We start from the raw sequence: 20,169 nt of genomic DNA, 5'->3' as shown, positions 1-20,169 counted from the left end.
TGGTCTAATGTGGATTTGCAACTCAACGTACTGTTACACTCATGCGCGGTACGAGAGAGTCTTAGAACTGTGTGTGTGCTGCACATGCACATTTATAAATAAAAATATGGGCAGAGAAAAACCAGAAAAGCATGGAAATCTATATAAAAATATTGTTATGCTGGTAGGGTGTTTTAAGAATGTGGTGTCAACCTTAATTCTGAATTTCTTTGCTTTGCTTTCATTTGGTTCTCACATTAAAGTTACATTTAACCCAGTTCTCTTGCATTTTATTTCTGGTTGTTTTTGAAGATGTAACTTACTTTCTTCCCTTCCTGAGAATGCAGAATTCTTCTTTGACCCAAAGGGGAGATCCACTAAAATGTAGAGATATTGGTGTTATGTGATTTAGGAGTTTGTTTTACGGTTTTAGGGACTGTGCTGAGGAACTGCCTTGCCCCGGGGCCAAGGTTCGTGGCAGCCTTTTATTGGATTCTTTGAAAGGAGCTGGTGTTTCATTTTCCTTAGACATCAGCATAGATGTGCAGAAAGGCCCCTTGTTTTACTCCAGTGGATGTATCCCAACAGAAAGGGAAATCCCCCAACAATCTGAGATTTTATATCCAGCAGAGTCTTATAACTTTTAAGGTAGTAATGCTCATGATCTGCTTAGTTAGGCATAGTCTGACTAGCAGGCCAATTAATAACTCCACTGTACACTTAGTATATTTCCTTAATGGCTTGGAAAAAGGTTTTGAACTGGTTTCTGACTTTAAAATGTGTGTTCAATCCTGCTTTAAAAACACTTTTAATTTAGTAGGGGCCAACATTGTTTTCTTACACAGCAGTTGGTTTTACTGGAAATACAGTTCGCCAGATGGCTTGCGAAAAGAGCAGTTATAAATAATCTTTATAACATGACCAAATAGGTAATTTAACTCTGATTGCACATGCGTTGCTATTAAAACATATCTAAATATTTTTAAAACAACAAGTAATATTAAGGCAGAGAAGGAAAGTAAGAAAACTTTAGAATGTCTCTCTAGTTTTGAAAGTGGACTGTGAAATTTGGCTCAAAGCTTAGTTTTGTAAAATTATGCTTTTATAAAACCAGCAGAAATAAGTTTCTTCAATAACTCCTAAAATTTCTATGAGAACACTTATTTTTAAACATCCCCCCTGCAGTACCCGAAGCCTAAACATTGCTGTGTTGCAAATCTGAAAGTGAAGCTAACTGTAAAACAAATGTCATTTTTTTCATTGAGAGAAATGAAAAAGATAAACACAATATAAACAAAAGTGAAAATTGTCAACATGGATTTAAAAATTGAGTATTAGAACTATAGGTAAAGATATGCATTTTAGTAACGTATGGAGTGAAATCCTGGCTCCACTGATCAATCACAAAACTCACATTAACTCCAAAGAGGCCAGGATTTCACTCATGAATTTTAAATTTCTCTCTCCTTAATGCACCCTCTGTTTAGGAATGGTTTCACAGAGAATAGTTGAGTGTATACTCCTTTCATTGCTTTCTCCAAAGTGCTTTAACATTGATTTAACAATACGAAAAAACTTATGGCAAATATTTATATGAGATGCACACAAGAGATCTCAGCTCCAATATCCTGCTCTCCAGTCATATATTAAGTTCATAGTCATTGAGAGAGCAGTGCACACAAATAGCAGAATTAAGAGGTCTCATGCAGCAACAAGAGAAAATTTTGCCCTTAATGTTCAAATTTTAAAGCAAGTTTGAAGACTAGTTCACAGCTTCTTACACTTTATGTGGATTACAGTAGCAGAGGCTTCAGCCATTGAGCTAGATGCTATATTAATATAATAGACTGTTTTTCTCCAAAGAGCTTACAATTTAAGTAGACCAGACAGGCACAAGGTAGGAGGGGAAACAGAGGCATAGACAGGTAATGTGACTTGTCCAAGGTCACTCCGCAGGGCTGTTGCCAGGCCAGGAATAGAACCCAGGTCTCCTGAATCACAGTCCATTGTCCTAGCCACAACACCGTACTATCTCCCAATATAGGATTAGACGGATTTCATGCTGGCAGTGTTTCAAATGACGTCTCCATGGCTGCCACTTTTCACTAAAATGCCAGTTGTAATTTAAATCTTTATTCTCTTCATGGGTCACGCTGAGCAATGCTTCTTCCTGTCCAGACTTTCAGATCCTGGGTCTGAGCAAAATGTGTAAACTTGTCTTTACATACAATATTGAACACGTGGTGTGATTGTATACTGATAGTGCTAGAGATGTCATTAATTCCCCTGTGCATGACGGTTGAGATTCTCAGCCCTGCTCCCAGCACCTTTTATGCTGGGGGGTGTGCGCCAGAGGCTGAGTGGCACAGGGAGTGCGTGTCCGGGCAAGGATGAAGCACATTGTGCTGAGGGAATTCTGGGCAGTGATGCTGTCTGAAGGCAGGTAGGGACAGGCTTCTGTGACTTAGCTCCTCCATGGTTCTCTTAATTACGCTGTGGGGGATGTATCTCCTGCTCCCAGAATCAGGAAGATGCGGAGGTAGCTTAAAGCCATCTTAGTCCCCCCACACCCTTTCCCTCCAAGCTGTGAGTTCTGATCCTGTAGACACTTATGCACATGACTAACAATCCTGGGGCAAATGCTTGCATTGATTTCAATGTGTTTTTCACATACGGAAAGTTACCTATATACATTAAATGTTTGCAGGATCTGGTCTATGATATCGATCTCTTTACTGCTCTGTAGTGATAGTTAACTAAAATGGCTGTGTGCTTATTACATAGGACAAACCATGAATCAAAAGCAGTGTGCAATGCTGATTTCCCAGAACTGTGTATCTCTCTGCTAATGTAGAAACTGCTGAGAAGTTAGCTTAGAAATTGGCTGCCTTTTGTTGTCGCATGAGAAATACAACAAACGTGATAAGTGGGTGGAGGATAAAAAGCTTAAGGAGCCCCCCAGCCATATATAGTGCATGTTAAATCTGAAATTAAAAAAATATCGCATTCAGTAGGGTCTTCTCAACAATTTGCTGCAGAATAGCAGCACTTGTAGCGCGCACTTGGACTATGAGTGTATTGGATGATATGCAGGTGCTCAGAGATTCAGGCGCTAACACAGCAAATGGGTGGTCCAAATTCTCTTTTCAGTTGCATGTAAACTGGAAGGGGAGAAGTCCCTATGCAGAAGAGAGTAAGGGTATTGAACCTGTACCCCGGCATTTTCAGGACTCTGCTGTTCCTCACTGTCATTTGTATTATCCCTCACCCCAGATCAGGTCCCACTGTGAGATACAATCTCTGCCCTGAAACCCACAGTCTATTTTAAGACAAGTCAGTGAGTGAGCATAACAAGCAATAGGAAAGATGAAGAGGGGACATTAATCTTACAGTAGTAAGTATGGGCACTGCTTGATGGTTCTATATCACTTCAGGAGACTTTCAAAGGCTCGTAGGCACCTAACTCCCATTGAAAGTCATTTTTCTATCTTAAACTTTTAAAAATAAAATATTTATAGTCACAATCTGGCTTTGAGGATTCAATTGCTTTATAAGTTAGTAGCAAATTTGGTTCACAAAGCAGTAGTTCCTTGGTTCCCCAGAACAGAAATGGATCTGCTGTCTTGAGCGCATTGTGCATAAAGTGCTGCAGCAAGGGAGTCTGGGAATAAACCGCTCTGATCTCCCCCTGCCCCACTTCCACAGTAAAGAGAAGTTAGAGTATTTCAGGGCTCAGAGATAATTGGACTAGTTTTAATAGAGAAATATTTAGCCAATAATTTGTCTACCTCTACTTGGAATGTGGTATGTGTATACATGTTAAAAATCTTTTTGTTGTAACCTAAATGTAAGATTTTAAGTAGTTAAGCAAGTTAACTATTTATTTTATTACTTTTATATTTAAAAAAAAATTGGCTGGCTTCCCTAAAAATAAGTTGGTAAAGGAAAAAATAAATATGCTATTGGTTGCACTTACAATGGTGCCATTGTGCAAGGCAGAGCAAGGATCATTTCCAAACGGCCTCAGGTGAAATCTAATGGGAAACAATTTCAAACTGGTCTGAATTCATTTGTAGAAAGAATGTGTCTTAGATAAACATCTGATCCAAGTTATACTACTTTGTACTACCCCTTCTGTGATTAAGTTCTAATTTTTTTTATTTTAATAAATATGGTTGCATTGGCCGGTTGCAATAAGGACTCTGTTATATTGTCTTTAATGTGGATTCTATAAAAATGGTTGTTTGCAGATTACGCTGATTTATGAGGCTGCTGCAGCTTTTTCTTATTACTGAAAGTGATTGTTTGCTGTAAACTGTTTCTCATATAGAGAATATTTAGCGTAATCTCTTTCTGCTGGTGATGGCCTTTTCAGACACAATTTGTAGTCGTGAAGAATGAGCAGCATTAATTCTTTTTCTTTTGAATATTTCAGTCTGTGTTTTCAACATGTTTACAGGAAAGTTCCCATCTGCCGGCCTCCCTGCTCTTAGCTCAACATAAAGACAGATCTACTAAGCTAGAAATGCAGCTGGAAAAACCCAGACCAGTCAAACCAGTCACATTTTCCACTGGCATCAAAATGGTAAGACTTCTTTGTTTCCTTTTTATTTCACTGTTTCAAAAAGCACAGCTTTTCCCAGTCTGAGATCATTTATATCTTTTAAATTTGACTTGCATTAGCACACGGACCAATGATAAGTATAGTTCCTAATTATTGGTGTAATTTAAAGAGAGCAATTCAAGAATATCGGCATTCTAGTAGTTGGAATGTAAGAGATTTTGTGCATTTTGCCCTTGCAACTTTTGTGATGTAATCGATCCATTGAAAGTTCCTTTTTTTGCCCCATCGCTTGATGTAACTGTTCTGAAAGCTAAAATTCTAGAAGCTTCAGAAAAGGACTGGTGCTCCTTTTGCTTCTTTTGTGCACTAGAAGGTTGTGTGTGTCAGAGAGAATCTGGAAATCTGTGTCACATCAATAAGAACACATTCTCAAACAGTGAGAACAGCAGAGACGAGTATTTTTCTAACGGCAAATATGTTAGTAGTTCTGTGGTAATAAGGATCTGTCAGCTTTCCTGTTTTTATAACTCCATTCTTTCTGTCACAACATGATATAAATGTTATTTTCTTTTCCGAAATAAATATTTCTTCTGTTCATTTTTTTCCCCACCAAAATATATATGTTCAGGATTTGATAAAAACAAATCACAAGTTACTAATCTTTTTTTATCCTTTCTACTCAATAATGGATCTATTTTCCAACGTCTCCTGAAAAGACTGTAAAAATTCCTTCTAAAATCATCTTCTCATTACTGACTGAATAATCCACAAAACCATAACCCGATATTGATACTCAAAAAATCCCTAGAACAGACAAAATTAAAAAAACTCCCAGCACCCAACCCTGCATCTCTGTGACATCAGTCTGTTTTGTCATGGGTGTCTGGACTATTCTCTGTCTGAATTATAACATGAGCCCCTTGAGAACTGCATTTGCATCTTACTCTGTCTTTACAGCACCAAGCACAGTGTCAGCTTTTGACAAATAGTAGGTGGGTACTTGCAGCTATAAGATTATATATAAAAACAATTTTTTTTTGCGTTCCTCTAACATGGAATGTTTTCTTCTGTTGATTTTATTTGTGTCTACAAGGATTAGGAATTGTTAGTATGGGCTATAAACTAGTGTATTTGATTGTGTAAAGAGAATTAACAGAAAAAGACTCTTATTTTGTTTAGAAACAAGTGGATGGCTGCACTAATTATTCCTTTTTTCCTGCAAAATGTTCCTATGTATTTTTAATTCTCGGACTTAGGAACCATTGGAGTATGTCATGAGGATGTCTTAACAATTGTTAGTTTTGTATTTGGAAAGAAGCAGAATGATGTGCTTGTATCACATGAGGATGAAGAAGTACTTTCCAGGTCATTTCTAAACAGAGAGCTATTAAACACTATCTACTAGGGATACACATTTTAAAATAGACAGGCCCAGGTAACTTGTGCCTAAGGGTGCTAAAAGAGTTGGCTGAGGTAATCTCTGGTCTGCTACTGATAATTTTTGTGAACTATTGGAATACCAGGGAAATTCCAAAATACCGGAAGAGTGTTAATGTGCCAATATTCAAAAAAGGTAAGCGGTAACTATAGGCTGGTTATCCCTACATTAATCTTGGCCAAAATAATGGAAAAGATGATTGATAAAGGAATCCGTTCGTAAAGACTTAAAGGAAACAAATACAATGTCAGTCAGCATGGTTTTCTGGAAAATAGATCTTGTCAAACAAATATAATTCTCATTCTCTGAGGAGATTATGCACTTAGTTCATAAAGGCAGCTGCATAGATCTAATATATTTAGACTTTTTTAAGGCCTTTGACTTAATACCGTAAGACATTTGGATTAAAAAAAAATAGCATTATACAAATATCAATAAATTGCACGTTAAATAGGCTAAGAACTAGCTAACTGACCTCAAAAAGTCCTCAGTAGGGAATCATCTTTGAATAGGGTGTTTCTGTGGGGTTCTGCAGGGATTGATTTAAAAAAAAAAAAAAAAAAAAAGTTGATCAGGCCTAGTACCAATGATCTGGAAGTAAATATCAGATCACCCTTGATTAAAATTTGGATCGCTGGTAAGTTGGGCCCATTCAAACAAAATGTGTTTTTAATACAGCCAAATGCAAAGTTGCACATTTGGGAATAAGGAATGCAAGTCCTTCCTACTGAATGGGGGACAGTATCCTGGAAAGCAGTGACTCTGAAAAGAATTTAGGTATCATAGCAGACAAGCAATTAACTCAAACTCCCAATGCAATGCTGCAGCCAAAAAGGCTAATGCAATCCTTGGGTGTATAAACAGGGTAGTAGAGCATCAGAGGGTTTGGGAGGTGCATGACTTCTGTATATGGCATTGGTGAGATGTATGCTGGAATACTGTGTCCAGTTCTGGTGTCCACATTTTTAAAAGAACATTGAAAGATTAGAGAATGTGCAGAGAAGAGCCGCAAAAATGATTTGAGGGCTGGAGAAAATGCCTTACGGTGAGAGGCTTAAAGAACTCAATCTTTTTAGTTTACCAAAAAGAAGATTTGAGAGGTGTCATGATTACAGTAAGTACTTCAGGGGAAGAAAATGCAGAGAATAGCAGAACAAGAACCAATGGCAGGAAGCTGAAGTCGGACAAATTCAAATTAGAAATCAAGCACAAATTTTCACAGTGAGGGTTATTAACCATTGGAACAAACTTCCAAGGGAAGTGGTGGATTCTCCATGTCTTTGTGTCTTCAGTTCAAGACTGGATGCCCTTCTGGAAGACGTGCTTTAGTCAAACATAAGTTATTATGCCCAACACAGAAGTAAGTAGTTGAAATTTACAGGTCTGTGTTATGAAGTCAGGCTATATGGTGTAATGGCTCCTTCATCCTTCTGACCTTCAACTCTATCAGTTGTGTATATACCAGGGGTGGGCACACTGTTTGGCCTGAGGGCCACATTGGGGTTCCAAAGCTGTATGGAGGGCTGGGTAGGGAAGGCTGTGCCTCCCCAAACAGCCTGGCCCCTGCTTCCCACCCCCTGACTGCCCCCCTCAGAACTCCTGACCCATCCAACCCTACTTGCTCCTTTTCCCCTGGCTGCCCGACCCCTATCCACATTCCCATCCCCTGACAGGCCCCCCAGGACTCCCACGCCTATCCAAGCCCCCTTGTTCCCCATCCCCTGACTGCCCTCCCCCACAGAACCTCCGCCCTATCCAACTGCTCCCTGTCCCCTGACTGCTCCCAGGGTCCCCTGCCCCTTATCCAACCCCGAACCCCCCCCCCCCGCGCTTCCTGCCCTCTTACCGTGCCGCTCAGAGCAGCATGTCTGGCAGCCGCGTTGCCAGGCTAGAGCCAGCCACGCCGCTGTGCTGCCAGAGCACGGGCAGCACGGCGAACTGGGGCTGCGGGGGAGGGGGGAGAACAGGGGAGGAGCCGGGGGCTAGCCTCCCTGGCCAGGAGCTCAAGGACCAGGCAGGACTGTCCCGCAGGCCATAGTTTGCCCACCTCTGGTATATACTGTGACTAGACCTTGAAAGTGGGTGGTATTTACCAAGTGGGTGGTAGGTGTGGTGAAAAGTACAGTGAACGCTCACTTTTTGGGTCCAAGCCTATGATGCACTGAACTCCTCCTAGGACAGGGTTTCTCAGGCTTTTTCTTTCTGAGCCCCCCCTTCCTCCCCTCCAACATGCTATAGAAACTCCAAGGCTCACCTGTGCTGCCACAGCTGTATTTCTGCATATTCAGTAGATTAAAAACCAGGGCTACCGTTAGGGCGTAGCAAGCAGGGCTATTGCCTGGGGCCCCATCACACAGGGAGCCTCGTGAAGCTAAGTTGCTCAGGCTTTGGCTTCAGTGGTGGGGCTTGGGCTTCCACTCTCTGCCCTGGGCCCCAGCAAGTCTAATGCTGGTCCTGCTCTCTGGTTTATTTTGGCAGACCCCTGAAACTTGCTTGCGGTCCTCCAAGGGGCCCCAGATTCCTGGTTGAGAACCACTGTCCTAGGAGATGCAGGGCTCCCTCAAATCCTGTGGTGCTCAGCCCCTCACAAGTTTGTGGGATTGTGCTGTATGTGGTAATTCTCAGGTAGGATATTCTTCTATAGTCTTCAGAGGGGTAGCTGTTTTAGTGCTATTCAAAAGCCAGTAGGAGAGCACCTCAATCTCTCTGGACACTCAATAACAGACTTAAAAGTGGCCATTCTTCAACAAAAAAAAAAAAAAACCCTTCAAAAACAGACTTCAAGGAGAAACTGCAGAGCTGGAATTAATTTGCAAACTTGACACCATCAAATTAGGTCTGAATAAAGACTGGGAGTGGCTGGGTCACTACAAAAAGTAATTTTCCCTCCATTGATGCTCACACCTTCTTGTCAGCTGGTGGGAATGGGCCACATCCACCCTGATTGAATTGGCCTCGTTAGCATTAAGCCCCAACTTGGTAAGACAACTCCCATCTTTTCATGTGCTGTATATTTGTACCTCTCTACTGTATTTTTCACTCCATGCATCTGATGAAGTGGGTTATAGCCCGTGAAAGCTTATGCCCAAATAAATGTGTTAGTCTGTAAGGTGCCACAAGGACTCCTCGTTGTTTTTTCTATAGTCTCAGCCTTTAAGGGCAAGTGCTCAACACTGGCGTAGCACTGCTCCCATTGAAGTCCAATGACTTCCATTGAATGCAATGGGCGTTTCACTATGGACTTCCATGGGAGCAGAGCTAGACCAGTGCTGAGTGCTTTTGAAAATCCCACCTTAACTACTGTTGCAATAGGATGTGTAGATCTAGAACCAAAGTCGTGTTGCTATTATGGGTGTAGTGCTTCAAGTCCACCAGTGGAGAGTTTTAGCAGCGTGCGTGTAAGGAAGCACTGTACACCCTTCCCATTTGGTTTCTTTTTTTTTTCCCCTTACCTGCTGCTTGAACCTAGGACTGTTCTTCTCTGGTGATCACTTTTTATTTTACAGAGGCCAGATAGTGTGTATTGAATGCCTTATACCTGCTGATTCTGAGCCTGTGTTTACGCAGCTACATTCTTAACAATGTTGGCTGTGGTGCTCTACTTTTATTTATTTATTTATTTATTTATTTTATTTTTTGGCTTGAAATATGATGATTTTTCCTTGAATGGTCTAAATCAGAGGTGTTCTTGAGCCTGACTTATGTGGTTTTGCTCTTGAGTTCCAAGGAATATGCCCATTTCAGTCTCCCGAAAGACAGTCAACTAGGTTGGCTGTTTTTAGGTGTCCTATGTGTATTCTTTATACTAGAGGTTGAGTTTCCATTCCTTTTGGAGGAGTGGTGATTTTCTTCCTTTAATAAACTAAATGAGAACATCCTTCATTAGTCAGAAAAGGTAGACTTCTTCCCCTTCAGTTGGCTCCTTTTGTTAACAGCGCGCAGGTTAGATAGGAATAGGACCCACTTTTCTCTTCCCCCACCCTGAGAGAGAGCTGTTTAAGCTTGATCTATGCTATTTCCTTACAGCTTTGTGAAGCATTTTGCCTAGCTTCTTTTTTTTATTACGGTAAGTTCTGCGGACAACAGGGTCTTCAAGATGCCTGCTTACGAAGAAGACCCTTAGTGAGTTGATGTTTTATGTAAGTGAGTGGGATAGGGAGCTGTAGACCTTTTTATCTTGGCATTTCCCTTCTTATTTGTGATCTACAGCTTCCTGCATAATTTGAATATTTTAAACATTATTTTCCTTAGTGGAGTATGTCTATTAAGCCAAGTCTGCAAACCAGCTTAATGCTGTTACAGAAAGTGTGGCAATCTTAATTGCACTTCCAGTAACAGTCTTGAAAATGGTGGTGCCAGGTCTGTGCTAGTAGCTAAACAGTTTTCAGTTAGTGGAAGGGGGCAACGGCTGTCACTAATGCGCCATTATCCTAGGAATCGTCTTGGAATAAATCAAGCCACTGTTTGGAGAATGGCATTTCTGGTTGGGAGATCCGTCTACATGGGAGTTGATGTCAGAACATACCCTTGTAAGGATACTTATTTGTATTCAGGGGTGTGTGTTGCACTGGTGACAGCAATTCACACATGTAGAAAGGGCTCATTTCACCACAATAATAGCTTCCTTTCAACGTGTCTGCCACTTACAGGGTGGTGGTGGGAGCCACTTGGTCCTCATAGTTTGTCTGTGCTTGACAGTACCACTACTGCTTCTAATATTTAGCCGTTTCCTAGCTAATCCACTAACTAATAGTGCTGGAGAATCTAAATGAAGTAGGGCAGCATTTCAGAGTGCTTGTCACTCTTTCCCTCCACCCCATTTTTATGATGGTTCCCTGACCCGTCTACTCGAGGATTGCTGCTCTCCAGGAGTGAAGTTCTTTGGAGGCAATTTCATGCAGTTAAAAAATTAAGTACCTGAAACTAGATTGTCTGTCTGTCTAAATACCTTGTCATTTCCTATAGAACCGCTCACCTCTTCAGGGCACTTTCTGGGCAGGTAACTGGAGAACTGAGGAATCAGAGAATCTCTGCATAGAATAATGTTAGATCCCTAGTGTGGGTGGGAGAGGAGAGTTTTCTTTTTCAACAGGGGAAATATATAGCTCTACTGCATTGTTGCTGCATAATGAGCCCAATTCCTGGCACATCTGTGTTTTTTTATTTTTATAATACTAATAGTATTTATTCCTAGTAATATAGTAGTACACACAGAGACAGTTGCTACCTCAAAACGCTTACAGAGTAAGTATGCAAGATAAAGGGTGGGAAAGGAAACTGACGCACAGAGTGTGAAATGACTTGCCCAAGGTCATACAGAAGATCATAGAATCTGGGCCTCCTGGGTCCCAGACTAGTGTCCTGTCCACTGGTCCCATGCTGCATCTCCTATCGTCAATCTTCTCCTTGTATGACAGTGTGAGCTAAGGTAGGAATTTCACCCTTAAGTTTTCAGTGTCCTGGCTTTTCTCTGTCTAAATCATGGCAACAATATTCTCTTAACTTGGTCTGAATATTACAAGCATTTCATTCTGAGTGCTGTCATCTTGTACTGTAATTAGTTCAAGGTTAGTGTGAGTGACATGCTGTCCTGAAGCAGAGAAGTCACAGGAAGGAGTAGTCAGATCAATAATTCTCAAGAATGAATCCTCCTGCCTGGTGACACAGGATGTTTAGGTCACCATTGAAATGCATCTCAGTAGTAAACTGAGCATAGCAAGTGTGAAGAAATAATGTTCTTGTGGTGTTACCCTCACAACATTGTTCTAATTAGAAATAACATTCTTATTTTACATTTTGTTGGGATGTGGTTTTAACTTAGACTTCAACTAAGGCCAAATTTAACTGTACTTGGTTATTACCTCTGTTGCTTCAGGTTCCAGCAGATGTTCAATGGCTGCTTCTGTTTTCCAGTCTGTGTTGTTTTTTTTATAGTTCTTGGAGCCAGTACCAAGTTTGTGCTCCAAGTCTCTCTACCCTCCCTCCTCCCCCCCCCCCCCAAAAAAAATTCCTCCAAATACTTTTTAATAATTTGTGTTCCGTCAGAGTTTCCCAGATATATGGCATTATGTGAATTGGGAGGATTAAACCTAATCCGATCATTTACAGTAGTTTGCCCCTGTCTACAGATCTAGATAGTTACGTGTTGTGTTTCAAGTACTTGCATCCATTTGTGTGGCATGTGATTATGTTCATAAATGGTCATTGTTACTGGTCGTCGTTGTTGTCGTCTTTTCTTGTTTTTAAGACGTGCTCTTAAAATGTGCCTAAACAGTAAAAGATTTATTTTTTAGGGAATCAATCTAGTTTCCTTCCTTTGCTATTCCTTTCAGCTGGTCTATCTTCAGGCAGAAACAGTTCAGACAGATTTGATTTCTTCATTAGATGCATGCCAGGCAGAATTAATCTGTGTCTTGTTTTTAATCTCCACTCTGCTCATGGTGTGTGGATTTCTTGCATGGAGATAGGTAAAGAACACTCCTTTTTATAGTATTTGTTAGCCCCCGCTTAAACCTTAATCCTGGAAGGTGATGACCACTTTGGCCCCTATCCAGAAAAACACTTAAGTGCATGCTTAATTTTAAGCACTTGAGTAGTCCCATTGATTTCATTGTTCAAAGTTTAAATACACGCTTAAATGCTTTGCTGGATCAGGGCCAAATTGCTCAGCTCTTTGCAGGATCGAGTCCTTAAGGAGTTACTATTGTGAAAGCCTCTGAGTGGGGCTTTTGCAAAGCTTTTAGATCACTTAATAAGGTTTCTTTTGTTAGTAGTTCATACCTTTGCAGCCATAAAAGCTCGCTCTTCTCCTTTGCCTTGAATATACTCCTCCATTAATAATTACCCTCACTTTGTCTATTATTTAATCAACTAAATAAAAAACAAAACTCTCTGAAGAGGACAGGGTGTCTTGGGATGTTCGTAGAGCATCCTGGGTTACTTCCCTTTCCTCCACCCTCTTTAACTCTAGTTGATTTGGGGAAAAATATATTGTGTTATGCGTAAACCTTTTCGTTCAGCACTGAAGGGTGTGTCTGGCTTGTTGTAACACATTTTTGTAGATTCCCTGTAGCAAAAACACATTGTGTGGAGATTATGATTTAATTACTTTAGTCCAATATCAATTGTTATGTCTTAATGTTAAACTGTTCCTGTGGGTTAAAAGATTATCCCATTATTCTATAACAACACTGCAGATAATTGGTTTAAAGACTGCTTCTTTAAAGTTAAAGGCTGGTATTTATAGATTAGTTAATAATACAGATTATTTGACTCTAAGATTTCTTTACACTTCACTATCTTTATTGATACTTAAGAGTGAATAGACACTGACTCAAAGTTAAGAACTGGATATCTCAGTAAATTTGGGAAGGTGTCCTCTGTGAGCCCTTTGCCTGTAATCTAGTATGTGAGACATCTGTTGTGTTCAAAGTGGTACTATATGAACCCTTTGCCATTAATATATCTAGATTCAATTTACGTTAGTGTGCAACTGAGAACTTGTGACTGGCGTTTTCAAGAGAAGAGTTCACATCTGTTTGGGCACTAATTATTAATTGGTGATAATTCCAATCCAGGTAATAGAACTAATACTCTATGGAGGAGGGAGTGAAGAAATGGTCTGGAAATTTAGATGGCCATTTGATGAGCCATCTTAAAACTCTGAGCACTTCATGCAGCAGTGCCTAAGAATTAGTGATCTTTTACATTGAAGTAAGAAATGATTTTCTTTTCCAGTGGCAGATCAAATCATGAGCATGTGAATGAGTTTGGAATTTTGTTGTTGTTGACATGAGTGAAATAACACAATAGCCCTTTAGCAGACAAGATATTCTATCTATTGATTCTTTTCTACCCTTTTTTGTTAGAGGGATAACAGGCTAATTTGGTCCTCTATATAATAGGCACTTTAAATATTAATTTAGGCCTTGTCAAGGTTGCAAATTCAGTCCAAACGCAGCAATCAGAGGCCAGCCATTGACTAGATGCACCTATGTGAACCCCAAGTATAGACAGGGAAAATAAAGATTTGCTTGGGTGGAGTTTATGCTAGTTTTGAGGGGTGAGCTTCATCAGAGCAAATACACCCCTGCAACCTCAAATACAATGACTCTGTGTCTGGAATGGCAAGTAAAAGGAGTAATCTCCCTCATTCCTTGGCATTGGGAGAGGAAGATGGCTGGGGGGGTGGGAAGGGAGCATCAGTTGGGCTGGTGGGCAGGCCAGTGGGGCTCAGGTTAGCCATAGGCCCCTGTGAACTCAGTAGAGGGATATGAGCCCTGACCTTCTGACCGGACCTTCAGCTCCCACAGCTGGGATTAGTATAGCAACAGGTTTTTGATTTGCTGTGGGCATTGCGCTAGTCACCTTTTTGGGGACTGGGAAAGAATTTTCCCTCATTACCTGATTGGCCAGCATGAAGTGGTTTTCTTCACATTCCCCACAGCAGCGTAGGGATCCAGGGAGGTAAGTGAAGAGTTAAGGTTCAAGGTGTCATAATTTAGCAGCTGGCAGGTGTCCAGTTCCATACAGGGTCTGGTTCCCTGATAAACCAGAGTGAGAAGTGGATTAACGGGGAAGGCATCCCCTCAAGAAGCTGGGGGATGGCGTTGGAGCTCCTAGAGACTGTCAATTCCATTTCCCTAGCCCTTTAAGCCTCAAGCAAGGGGATGGTGCTGGGGTCTCAGTGACAGGCTAGGTACCAGCAGTGGAGAGGGGTTGGGGGCTGATGGCAGCCCCTCACTAGGTGGTAACTGTGATAGATATTGCAATCACGTGCGATATCTTTGGGGACCATATTGTGTTAAGTTTATGGATGGTTTGTTATCACTGTGGGCAGGGATTATATGCAGTTTTATGGGGGAGTGGAGGGAGGGTTACCATAGTTCCTCCAGGAACTAAAAACAGTATGTGTGTGTGGGGGGTTGATTAAGATGAATCACTCTGGTTTGTAAACTCCTCTGGAGAGGTACCACTCCCTGGGGAGACTTGCATATACTGGTTCAGACTGAATTTTCCAGAGAGTAACTGACAAAGAAAGGGCTTTTGGCATAAAGACTGAGTTTAAACTGGCACAGGACCTTTTTTGATTCAGCAAATGGATGGGACCTTCGCTCCAAGGGGAGCTGAGGGGAGGGCACTGTTGTGGAAGGGTTGGAAAGACTTTGGCTTATCGGGACCCCTTAGAAACTGATGAGTAATCTCTGGTAAAGTTTTAGCATGGGTACAGGATGTTTTTATTGTTTTCACATGTTTTCTCTGCAACACTTTTACCCTGATAATGAATGCACCCTAAGAATAAAAGTATTTTGCTTTGTGAAGGCTGATTGCTAACTTGTACACATTGTTGCAACTCCTGGAGAAAGGTTAACCACAGGTGCTGGATCCCAATCAGACCTGCTGGGGCAGGCACAGTGAGGTGCAAAGAGACTGCAAGCCTGGAAGGGGAGACGCAGGTCTCTGCCCAAAAGAGCTGTCAGCTGGGATCCTGAAACCTTAAGTGAGCACCCCGGAGGAAGGGCGGGAGGTCAAAGTTAACCTGTGAAAGTAAGGATTAAGGAAGTTACGATAACCTGCACTGTATGAATTATTGTTGGATAGTTTCCAGATGAGTTAATAGTGTTGCAGCTTAATTAAGCCCCATCCCTTGCATCTTGTCTTCCTGCATGACTGGGATAATTACAGCTGTCCTCCTCTATGCTATTATATTTATTAGTTGTTCCTAGCTCTTATATAGTGCTTTTTATCAGTAAATATCAAAGTGCTTTATAAAGAATGTAAGCATCTTTATACCATTGTATCCATGGGGAAACTGAGGCACAGAGATGAAGTGACTTGTCCCAGGTTGCCCAGTAGCAGAGCTAGAAATAGATCCCTCGTCTCTTGAGCTCCAGTCCAGTGCTCTCTCCACCAAGCCACACTGTGCTAGGATTTTCAATGCCTGCAACTATTTCAAAGTCTAGTCATCAACTACTGAAATGGGGGCAAAATCTCAATATAGACAAAGCCTTAATGTTCCATTTGTGTTTCTGTTGAGATGTGGTCCTTTTTTGTTGAGTGTTCAGCTCTTGAAGGAAGCTTTTGTTTACCTTCCAGCAGGGTATAACTTTGTCTGTGGGAGTAGAGCAGAGAATATGCAAATTCTGACTAGTGTTCAGTGAATATTATTTAATTTTGGTGTTTCTTGGGCTAAGCCATTTTGAAATGTCTGACATCAATAACTAAGTAAATTTTCCACTTCCCGAACATTAGCATAGTGTTTACAAGTACCTCTTTGAAACAAATGAGGCTTCTGCAAATGTAAAATGTTTGAATATAGATTTATTGTTGCTGTTTGGAACAGAAGGTGACACTTAAATATCATAACTTTCCTCTCTTCTGTTGTCTAGTATTAGGGTTTTCAGAGTTAAATACAGTGTAAGGGTGTTTGTTTTGGAGTTTGTAAATTAATTTATATGGGCCAGTATGATGGGTTGTGTACCCCATGCAGGAAATGAAAGGATAATGTGGGCCTGAGAGCTCAAGCAACCTGACCTGATTGCATGTGAAGGGTGAGCCAGGCACAATTAGAGATGAAGCTCAGCTGGGGAGGGAGCTGGGTGGTTAGGATAAAGAAAGGAAGTTTGGAGCAGAAGGGGGCTGCAGGGAGGAGAGGAAGGAACTCTCTGGTCATGCTTTGGGACTAGAGAGTGGACAGACTGGCAGGCTCAAGGCGGAAGCCTAGAGAGAGAATTGGCCCTAGCCATTTCCTGACTAGACAAGTCTCACAGAGCACCAGGAGAGAGATGAAGCAGCCACTGGGAATGGAGTAGGCTCCAGTGATAAGCCCTGATAAAAGGGGAGGATCTGGATTTTTAGGGAGTGGGGCCCTGGGAGGTAATCAGTGGAGGAACAGCCTGTGCAACTTGAGGCATGAAAGGTCAAGCCTGTGGAGGATGGAAGATGGTTTAAGTTTGTGCTTTTAGTCTCAGATTTATTGGGGGATTCCAGGGGAAAGCCCTGCAAGTCCTGACGTTGAGAGTAGGATGAATCTAACGAGGTTCTGGGTAGAAGCAGGGGTGGGTCAGAATAGAGAGACCTTGCCTTCTCACTTAATGTGACCTTGGGCTGGAACCCAGTGGAGAGGGGGTGGGGAGAGGGCCTCGGTTCCCCTACTAGCCACCAGGGAAGGTGGTGTTAAGTCCCCAGATTTAAGGGGATGAGAACATTGGGAAGCCTTGAACAAAGAGCATGCAAGGCCCAAAGAGCCCAAAGTTGGAGACGAAGACTTTGTAAGTTGTAAGTACTCTAGCTGTTTGTTGAACTTCTGGGGTAACAAAATGGTGACCCGGGCAGATAGCTGAGTTTCGAGAAGACGGGGACTGCTGTGGGGCCAAAATAACTGTCAGCAGACGGCACTGGAGAGGAGAGAGCTTGCTATGCCACACCCAGCCATGAGGAGGTGCACTTTTTGACAGACAGATTTTCGGTTATTGGGCACTCGCAACCCCCTTTTGAAATCAATGGGATTTGTAGGTGCTCAGCACCTTCCAGAATCAGGCTAATAGACCTCAATCTGACTAGCAGCTACAGTAGCCATTTCTAGAGTCTAAAAGTGCAGTCATTATGCTACAGAGTCTTACTGTGAACTGTGGGAGGTGGAGGAATCTAGTGGCTGTTCCGAAGGGCAGTTAATCCTGCATGTGAAAAAACACAGCAGAGATGGAAGACCCAATTGCTGCCGTAGGAGAGTAAACAGAACGTGAAGTGATATTGATTTGTGCGCTGGCCAAAGCAGGTAAAAGTGGCTCTCTTCAGAACAGTTCCTATGGAGCTGTTTTTTAAAGGCATTGAGCACTTGCAGGTCCCATTGGCTCTGCTTGGAATTCTGGGAGTTCAGCACTGCTACAATTGGGCCTTATATTTGTGCTCTCTAGTATAAGGAAAAACATGCTGAGAAAAATGGTGCATGTTACATTATTAGAAACTGCAGCATTGGATGTCCTTATTAACCGCAACAAACACTGCAGTGATCTGGGAAGCAGGACACCAACTTCGAGAAGCCAGAGAGGAAAGGGAAATTCTGACCTTCACAACTCAACCCTCATTAAAGAAACAATACATTGGTGCAGAATTCATAAGTTTTATTATGTCTGCAAAAATTAAATGGTGGGTTACAATGTGGTACTTCAGGGTTGTATTCTAAGTATTTTACCATTTGTCTGAAGAATCCCATGACTTAAATGCTATGTATATCCTATAACATCTTGAAATATGTATCCAATATGTAGCAACATGCTTGTAGGTTTTGAATATCCTGATGGAAGAAATTTAGCAACAACAGACAAAGTTTAGGGTGGGGAAGTGGCTTTTTAAAAAAATAATTAAATAAATGTTTTGTGAGGGTTCAGGCAGATACACGCATAGCTGCATTTAAACGTTTTTCACTGGTTTTTTGAAGTGTAAGCTAGATATACTGTATTTAAAAGCAATCAGTCATCAGATCATATTCTGTGTGTGCCAACCTACAAACCAGTGTCTTAGATAATTAATTAGTTCTGTGATTACTATATAGCTGCTGATATATCAAAGTGTTTAAACATTAGGTGTTTCATGTTGACTTAATGAAGTTTTTTTTCCCCCCCAAAGGTTAGGTGAAAAAGTATATAAACCACTGCAAATGATGGTATTTATTACCTTATGTTGGTTTGCAGTTAAGGTGGAAGAGTGGTTCTAATCTGAAAAGTAACTATAAAAAATGGCATCATGAGGTTCTGCATTTAAATGTTTTGAACCATGTTACCACACTGAACTTTCTGAACCACGCTGTCAGGGTGGTTGAGCACTGGAATAAATTGCCTAGGAATCTCCATCATTGGGGATTTTTAAGAGCAGGTTGAACAAACACCTGTCAGGGATGGTCTAGATAATACTTAATCCTGCCTTGATTGCAGGGGACCGGACTACAGACTTCTCGAGGTCCCTTCCAGTTCTATGATTCTATGATTTTCACTACCTCATTTTGTTTCCATGTCAGAAGTGGTGTTTTACGAATATAAAAATGTCCCCTCACACCAGCCATGCAAACTTAGCCTGGACTCGGAAAGTTGAGCTGTTCAGTTTATCCCTCACTAGTACTATAATATGATAAGGACCTGGTAGTCCAAATTAAGACTTCTTGTTACACCTATGCAAGCCTGCTAAAGACAAAGGGCCTGATTCTCCTTTACCATTGTGCACGTTTACAGTGCTCTGGCAGTGTAAATTACATTTATGCCCACTTTAAGGCCCCTTACTGCTGTCAAAGTGGTATTTGTTTTTATACATATATTAGTATTTATATGGGCCAATGAGTTGGCACACCTTTAATGACTGGAACTGAGTAAACAAAACTCTTATCACACTCACTTAGTTACAGTTGGCTCTGTAGGAGTGAAAAACAATAAAATATATATTTGTTTCACCAAAGTCAGTGGGTCTACCTGTGAAGGGACACAAGGAGTAGATCTGCTGAGAAAGAAGATGCCATGTATACTCTCACTTTTCAGAAGAGAGCTGTACTCTTGAATTTATTGTATTTAGCTGACAAAGCAATGTATGCCAGGCTTATCTTGGCCACTGGAGTTAAGTTATATAGGCCATTGATGCTAATGGCACTACTCGGGTGAGTAAAGTGAGCAGAATTTGGACCTGTGTTTATTAGACTATTGATCAGAAACGTCAGAATAGCCATAGCTGCAGCTATTCCACTGGTTTCCCAGGAAGAGCAGCTCACTGTAGAGATGGACAAAATCTATTAATAAAACATTTTCAGGAGAAGCAAATATTCTCTGGGAGAAAATCTATCAAAAATAGATTGCAGGATAATTTGAAAATGCCATTCATTAATCCTAAAGTACTGTTCAGAGATTTTTATTTCCTAGCTTTTAAAGCTAGAAGGGACTGTGTAATCCGATCACCTCCATAACACAGGTATAACCGTATTCCCTACCTGTGTGAGGGTTTAATTGGGAATTGAACACAGGATCTCTTGCAAGTTAAGTTGATCTACAGAATTGCCTTGTTGTAACTTTTGGATCTAATGAATTTTATGAAGCTACCACTACAATGAACTAAAGATGTTCCTAGTTCTTTTTACTGACGCAGAGTAATCTACATGAGCTATTTTTTCAATTGCTTAGAAAATGTCTTAAGCATTTTAAGGCCCACT

The 20,169-nt window shown here is 41.2% G+C and overlaps 1 protein-coding gene across 3 annotated transcripts in view; it reads left to right on the top strand.

The window, feature by feature from the left end:
* The window catches only part of MNAT1 (MNAT1 component of CDK activating kinase), a 186,378-nt gene that overhangs the window by 75,583 nt on the left and 90,626 nt on the right, over positions 1–20,169 (top strand). For all 3 annotated transcript variants that reach the window (XM_048854544.2, XM_048854543.2, XM_048854547.2), the window contains exon 6: positions 4,439–4,564. In XM_048854544.2, coding sequence (XP_048710501.1) covers positions 4,439–4,564 — 126 coding nt within the window. The remainder of the gene's footprint in view (positions 1–4,438; positions 4,565–20,169) is intronic.

The sequence above is a fragment of the Caretta caretta genome, chromosome 6 (genome assembly GCF_965140235.1).
Source record: "Caretta caretta isolate rCarCar2 chromosome 6, rCarCar1.hap1, whole genome shotgun sequence".
NCBI lineage: Eukaryota > Metazoa > Chordata > Testudines > Cheloniidae > Caretta > Caretta caretta.
This window is presented reverse-complemented; position numbering and strand designations above follow the sequence as displayed.